The sequence below is a fragment of the Tripterygium wilfordii genome, chromosome 21 (genome assembly GCF_013401445.1).
Source record: "Tripterygium wilfordii isolate XIE 37 chromosome 21, ASM1340144v1, whole genome shotgun sequence".
NCBI classification, from domain to species: Eukaryota; Viridiplantae; Streptophyta; class Magnoliopsida; order Celastrales; family Celastraceae; genus Tripterygium; species Tripterygium wilfordii.
This window is the reverse complement of record NC_052252.1, coordinates 7,326,417-7,334,164: the sequence shown is the minus strand read 5'-3', so window position 1 is coordinate 7,334,164 and position 7,748 is coordinate 7,326,417. Positions and strand designations below refer to the sequence as shown.

The 7,748-nt window shown below is 41.5% G+C and overlaps 1 protein-coding gene across 1 annotated transcript; it reads right to left on the bottom strand.

The window, feature by feature from the left end:
* Nucleotides 1-479: 479 nt before the first annotated feature.
* LOC119987827 lies at nucleotides 480-2,569 on the bottom strand. Its single transcript, XM_038832737.1, has 2 exons — nucleotides 906-2,569; nucleotides 480-846 (listed from the first exon to the last, which is right to left on the bottom strand). Exons 1-2 carry the CDS (start codon nucleotides 2,567-2,569, stop codon nucleotides 480-482), a joined length of 2,031 nt encoding a protein of 676 aa, XP_038688665.1.
* Nucleotides 2,570-7,748: the final 5,179 nt, after the last annotated feature.

The window sequence follows — 7,748 nt, the reverse complement described above, 5'->3', positions numbered from 1 at the left end:
GAAAGGATCTTTAGGGCATGCTTTGTTCAAATCGGTAAAGTCGATACAAACCCTCCATTTGCCATTTTTCTTTTTCACAACGACAACATTGGCGAGCCAATCCGGATATTGCACCTCGCGTACGGATCCTATGTCGATCAACTTTTGAATTTCCTTGTTGATTATCTGATTCCGCTCGGGGCGAATTTCCTCTTTTTCTGTCTTACTGGTGTATGGTTTGGGTCGACTTGAAGCCTATGAATAGCAACCTCGGGGTCAATCCCTACCATATCGGCGTGCGACCAAGCAAAGCAATCATGATTTTGGGTGAGGAATCCTATCAGCTGTGTCCGGAGGTGGTAGTCCAAACGAGATCCGATCTGGGTTTTGTGTTCTGGGTGGCCAGGGTGGATCTCAACATCGTCCAATTCTTCCATACTTGGGGGATCCTGATCGGCTGGTACGGGTTGGTCGACCGAACCAGTCGAGTGCTATAATTGCTATAAGTCTTTCGATTTCTTTTTCATTGCAGTGGTGTAACAACTCCGTGACGCAAGTTGCTCTCCTTTGATTTCCTTTACTCCCCACTTGGTTGGAAACCTGATCAGCTGATGATACGTGGAGGGGACTGCTTTCAGTTCATGAATCCACGGTCGACCGAGAATGATGTTGTAGGGGGGTGGACTTTTGAGGACAACAAACACCGTGTTTAAGTTCACCCCCTCAGCATAAACCGGTAGAACAATCTCTCCAAGACTATAAACTTGCTCACCACTGAACCCAAGCAATGCTGTTGGCCGACCTATGATATATGATTCATCGATCCCCATTGCTTTTAGACAGTTCAGGAATAGTACATTCGTCGAGCTGCCATTGTCGACCAAAACACGTCAAATATCATAATTAGCGACAAGTATAGTGATTACCAGCGCGTCATGATGCGGGTGTAGCAGTCGTGTGGCCTCGTTGTCGATGAAGCTAACAACTTGGCCGGATAGGGTGATGCTTGCGTCCGTCGAGCGGAGTTCTGGGATATACCGCTAATTTCTGATCCTCCAAAAATGACGCCGATCGACCCCTTAGTTTCAGGTCGCTGAGGTGGTGTCAAATCTCGGTTTGTCCTCTTTGCCAAAGTTTCCTTCCCTTTGTCAGTAAGGAGATCTTTTAAGTGCCCCTGATTGAGTAGCTCAGCTACCTCATCGTGCAGTGCCCGACAATGTCGGGTGATATGGCCATGGTCATGATGGAATTCACACCACTTAGTGTTGTCGCGGCGATCCGTCGGAGCTCTCATTTTGTCAGGCCATTTCACTTTATCGCCCATCTTTTTAAGCACAGATACCAGCTCAGTCGGTTCAATGTTGTACGAATATTCCGGTTTATGAAAACGTTGCTCTGTCGATCGAGACCTATCATATGGCCTTTTGTCATCCCTTGAACGCCCCTGGCTACGTGGTTTGTGATCCGGACGCTGATTATCATCCGTTCGACATGCCTGTGATGGAAGGATAACTTGGTTGCATTCATCTTCTTCCCACTTGACTTGGGCCCATGCTCGAGCCAATACATCCTCCATGTTGGTGCAAGGGAACTTTGTCAGCTCTTTGTATAACTCGTCGAACGGTAGGAGCCCCTTCTTAAAAGCCGTGATAGCTGTTTCTATGTTACAATTGGTGATCAATACTTTCTCCGCTAAGAAGCGACCAATGTATGAGCGAAGTGATTCGGCCGACCCACGTTTGATTTTATAAAGATCGTCAGACGTTTTTGGCAGTCGACGACTACTAGCAAATTGCTCGACAAAGAGGTCAGTCAATTGTGCGAAGGAGGAGATGGAGTTGTTTGGCAAGTTAATAAACCACTGGAGGGCAGGACCAGTAAGACAGCATCCGAAGCCTTTGCACATACAGGCTTTTCGAGACTCTTTGGGTACGGTAGTTGTCATCATCCTTTGACGGTACTGGGCGATATGATCATCTGGGTCGGTCGTCCCATCGAAGGATCTCATATTTGGAAAATGGAACTTTCGCGGCATCTCCACGAGTGAGATGTGGTCCACAAAGGGGGAATCACAGTAACTGTTGGGTTGACTTTTCCTGATCGGTGTTGGGACTCCTGGGAGTCGGCGTAGGATGGATTCTACGAAAGCCAACCTCTCAGAGTCGCTCGATTGTGTGGATTGGTTGTTTGGGAAGGCTATCCCCACTCCAGAAGTAGAGATGTGATGGTCGGTCGGAGCTGTTATCGAACGAAGAGGAGGTGGTGGAGCGGTGGATAAAGGAGGACATCCATCCTCCGATTGAGGAAGATTTTGTCGGTTGGATGCTTCAGCTGGTGTGTCGAGCGAGGACATTGGGCCTATGACCTCGTGGAAGCGAACATGGGAAGTCCGCACTGGAGTGGATAGGTGGGTCATCAGTTGTTCTACCTTTTCGTGGAGAGCGGCATTTTCCGTACACACGGATGCATTATTGGCTCTTATCTTGGCATTTTCCTCCACGAGTAGATTCGACCGAGCGGCTTGTTCCTCCATCCTCGCATTTAGTGCTGCTAGCTGGGCTGCAAAATCGCTCGTGTTATCTGAAGTCATGATTTCTTCGAACAGACTAGCGTGAACTTAGCTCGAATAGTTGTCGAGGCCCCACGGTGGGCGCCAAATTGTAGACTCAAAAGTCTACAATCAATTTGTAAAGTCGGATGAGGCCTACGACAACCTGCAAGATCACACTAAGGGTCGACCGTCAAGCTTGAACACCGGTGTGGTGCCTGCCGGGGAAGCTCCAACGGTCAAGTCAGTCACTGGTGGGATAAATATTTTAGTGAGAGAAGTGAAAGGTTTTAGAGAGAGAGAGAGATGTACCTAGTCCATCAGAGAGTAAATGATGAGGGTTTTCATCTATTTATAGTGCTTTGAGTCACGTGACTAGCACGTGTCGACCGCACGGACAGGCCTTGGGCCTTGACTGGGATCAAGCACTCAAATAGGAGCTTCCTTAGCAGCGTGGGCTTTGGGCCCTCGTTTGATAGAAGGGCCTCCATGAGCTTGCTGGTGTTTTCTCTTCTATGGGCCTTTATGTAGACCACCCAGGCTCTCATGGGCCCTTTGGGTTGGGCTCAAGACTCTCGTGGGTCTTTGCAAGCTGGGCTAAGACTCTCGTGGGTCTAGTTGCCAATTTGTTTAGGCCTTGGGCCTATCCGGCCCGACTAAGACTCTCGTGGGTCTAATATATGTCGGTCGAATCTTGGGCCATGGGCTTGGTCGACTAAGACTCTCGTGGGTCTAGCTTTGTCGATTAAACCTCTCGCGGGCTTTGTAGTGTGGATTTATGCTCGGACGATTTTTGGTCCATACAGTAACCAACACATTTCAGAATTGGGCGCTCCTCTCTTAGGGGGAGCCGGGAGGCGCTCCCAAGTCTCTCTTTGGTTCTCTAATGGTAACTAGAGGAGAAAGTGTCAAGTCTTTTTCTGTTATGATCCATAGAGGAGTCTAAGTTATTGGTAAGTCATGGAAGATATGGCTTCTCGTTGATCAAAGGTTCTATCAAACGAGTTGAAGATGCGGATATTTTGATTGATGGGTCTGGATGGGGATCTTTCTTACAGATTAGAGTATGGGTATCTTTTAAGTATGAAATTCTACATCAGATGTTCTTTCAATTTGGCCGGTAACTGTAGCGGTTATCAAGTCAACAACTACAGTGGATAACTGTAGTGGTGTTTTGAATAAATGTAGTTGTTTTTCGGTTATTGGAGTGGATAACTACAGTGGAGTTTTTGGATAACTGTAGCGGTTACCAAGTCAATCACTTTGTTTATTTTGATTTTTTTACTCATCTCTCTTTTTTTTGTAAGGCCATCATGACCAGGTTTCATTCAAGTAATAAGAATACAAATGGCCAAGCCAAACTAGGCTAAAAGCTATCTGTCAACCACTCCTAGTGGGTAATGAGATACAAAACAAAACAAACAACAGAGAAAAAAATAAAAGTCCAAGAACAAGACCCCATATGCCAAGTGGGTAACGACAAAGGCCCAAGAATATAATCCCAGATGCCGAGTAGCTTTTGTCAAAGCGGATTACCTAACTTCAGAAAACATTAGAAAGAATACAAATCTTTCTCAGAAAATCGCAGATCCGTTCTACCCCAAATGGAGCTCGTATTTCTATCATTCAAGCCACTCCCCAGCCAGTCTTCTCTAATAATCTCATTCATTGCCTCTGGGAAATTTCCATGGTAGCACAAGAAGGAGGGAGACTGGAGGCCAATCTTTGCAAGTCTGTGTGCGCCTTCATTAGCCTGTCGACCAATAAACTTAACTACCACTGAATCCAGAGTTTGTTTAATCTTTCTTGCTCCAGTTATAACACCACTCCATAAGGATGAGTTCTCCCCTTTAGAATTTAAATCATCCACAATTATACTGCAATCCCCTTCTAGTATACAATTTTTGAGACCCAGTAAAAAAGATACTCTCAAAGCTAGATCAGCCGTATATGCTTCTGCCAGAGTGGGATTCATAGCAATGGGTCTTCTGATGGAGCACGCTGTAACAACCAAACCATCCATATTCCTGAACAAACAACTAAAGCTGGACCCGTTATTAAGTACATCAATTGCGGCATCCCGATTTGCTTTAAACTGACCCGCTTGAGGGGGATGCCATCTTGGAATAGAATTAAACTCAGGGAGATTCATAAGACCATCAGGGGTCCCTGCTGTTAACCGAGGAATATTTAGCAGAGTGGGGATATTTAGAATAGTTTGAGCCTCAATAAAATCAGTTGCTGCTTGGGTAGCCACGCACACTAAGACAGCCGAAGAATGAACCTTCCCATTATGAATTACAGCATTTCTTCTGCCCCAAATTAGTCTCAGTAAATTAACTAAGATACATTTTTCCATGGTTTCCAATTTATCGGAACACGTAGACCAAAACTCCCTCATATTTTGGAATTGACTATGCAACTTCTGAATTGGTTTAGAACTAACTCCCAAAATCTCTTGTATTGCTGGACACATCCATAGTGCATGAATCACTGTTTCTGGCTCTTTTGAACAAAGGGGACAAAAAGGATCCGATAAAACCTTCCGACGAGCTAAATTGAACTTAGTGGGCAACACCTCCGACAAAGCTCGCCAAAGAAAAACCCCTGTTGATGGATGAACAGGGAGGCTCCAAATAGAATCCCAAGACTTAGTAGAAAACCTCGCGGACGAAGGAGACGCCTCTCCCCTAAGTTTAATGCTAGTCCTGTGTGTAATTTGTGATTACTTATAATGGAGATTTCAGGGTCATGATGCCCTTTCAAAAAAAAAAACCAACACATTTCATACAAAGCTAGTATATATTCATATACCATACTATTGTAGATTTCAAGTTGAATAACATGAATAGTTGAAGTGTATAATCGTCTCCGTGTTGCTTCGTAAGTTCTTCTCAAAATTCTCAACTATCGATAAGCCTAAATGTCTAATAAATTAATCTCAGTGACATGTGTTGTCCATTAAATATGTGTAATGTTATAAATAGCCCTAAAAAAAATCCATAGACGATGTCCCCAGACCCTGGTCAACTTTTAGTAGTCCCCCAACATTAAATCATGACTCCACCCTTGAGCATTCCCATTATCATTCTCATTCCCTACGAAAGTCAAAAGTAACCTTAATGCTTGAAGATTAATCACACTCATTTGATAGAATAAGCATTAAAATTGCAGCCCATGTAACACGACATGAATTAGACATATTTGTTAGCCGAAACTGGGGTTTAATGTATGAATTAGTAGTAAGGCTACTTGATATACATACATACATAAATATATATATATATATATATATATATATTCCCTGCATAGGAAATGTCCAAAATTTCAAAGCTATATAAATATCTATAATGTAAACCACGTCGATAAGCCGACAAATCCTACGTGTATTGTATGCGTCTTTACTTTAATTACAATCAGTGTTTGTCTTTGGTCCCCGCCACCTTAAATTTCATTATAATCCTCCAAATTCTGTCTAGCCATTTATGTTATTAATTCACACGGACATTTTGTTCGGAACTTATGAACAAGTTGAGCAACCAAATTGCATAAATGGATTACCTTGCCTCTAACTAATTATATAGCTACGAACCAACTCCTAGCCTAATGGATTAGGAGGCAGCCTTCCCTCTTTTATGATCGTGGGTTTGATTTTTATCAACCCCGTACATGGAATGCCACATACTTACCTGACACGTATGATTTGCAGTTATTGTGCTACCTTATTGGTTCATCTAGTGTACACCCGAATGGTAGTGATTGTGGATTCCCATGTCATAGAAAAACTAATTATATAGCCATCCAATTTTAGAGATTCAATTAGGTCAGGTTAATTAGTCTTGATATATAAAGGAGTATGTTTTTTCCTAGTCAGAAGTTTGTTGATCGTCTTTTCTCTTGTTTGTAGATTGTTGTCTTGAAGTGCTTTCCTTTGAATCTTAATTTGGAAACTTGTTTTTGGGCTACATTGTTCTGTTTTTTGTGCGTCATATGTAGTTTATTTAATTCAATAGAGGGCTTGAAACTTTTGGCATATGCACATATTAATTTGATAGCTATGTTGCAAAAAATTTGAGAAGCTATATATATATAGGACACGACAGGGAAAGACAAACAACATAAAGGTTGAGTAGGATGGTACGGATTAAGGAAAAGGAAGATCAATATATATGTATTTATCTATTTGTACAAATTTTAATTTTATTTTTAAATATTAGCAACTTTATAAATCAACATAAAACAAAATTAACGAATACATTTTAATATTATTTTATAAATTAGAATAATTAATTAATTATCCATGTGAAAAGAGTAAGTACAACAAACCTCATTGACTAATCGTAACGTCAAAATAGATTTTCCTTTTTTTTTTCTTCCTTTTGTTTTGTTCTTCACAAAAAATAACTCCCATTTGTCCATCTCCAATTTTTTTATGACATTTCCTTCTGAAATTTCGGCTTAAGCTATTTTACTGTGAATGAGCATAATATTTACAGTATTTATTTTTTCATAAATAGAACTCCCAAATCCAAATTTTTTATAATTAATTTTGAGACAATTTTAGGGTTTTGGTTTCTTTTTCTTTGGAGGATCTTGATGATAATTTGACTGTTTTAAAATATATATAGCAACATATATCATATATGTAGAGATTAGAGAGGGTACTGCTTGTGTCATATATATATATATATATGTGTGTGTGTGTGTGTGTGTGTGTGTGATTCGAAAATGACCAAATTAATGATCGACAATATTTATTGCAAGAAAGAGAGAACCAGTGATACAAAGTTAAATAGGTAGCTAGAGATGGTAAATATTACATTAATTAATAATTAGTTTTGTATGAAGTGATGATGTTGTGGATCTGGTCCTCCAGGGCTTACTTTCATGGGCCTCTGCAGCAGCTGGTGTTCAACTTTATCTGCTTCCTTGACGACCTGATTCCAGGTTTCCATCAATCTGGATCTGCTGCCACTCCCACTTATTGTATCATTGATTGTTGTTTTTAGAGGACGACCTTCGACCCTTGCAAGTAACAGCAATGTCAACACTACATAGCATGCCAAACACCTACAACTAGCCATGAATGTATGTATATATAGCTAGGTTGTATCAATATATCTTAAGCAAATTATATGTGGTAGCGTGCATGCATTGTGTTCAGTTTAGGGTATTTATAAGCAAGCCTAACTCAACTTCATAATCTTGACTTTATATATAA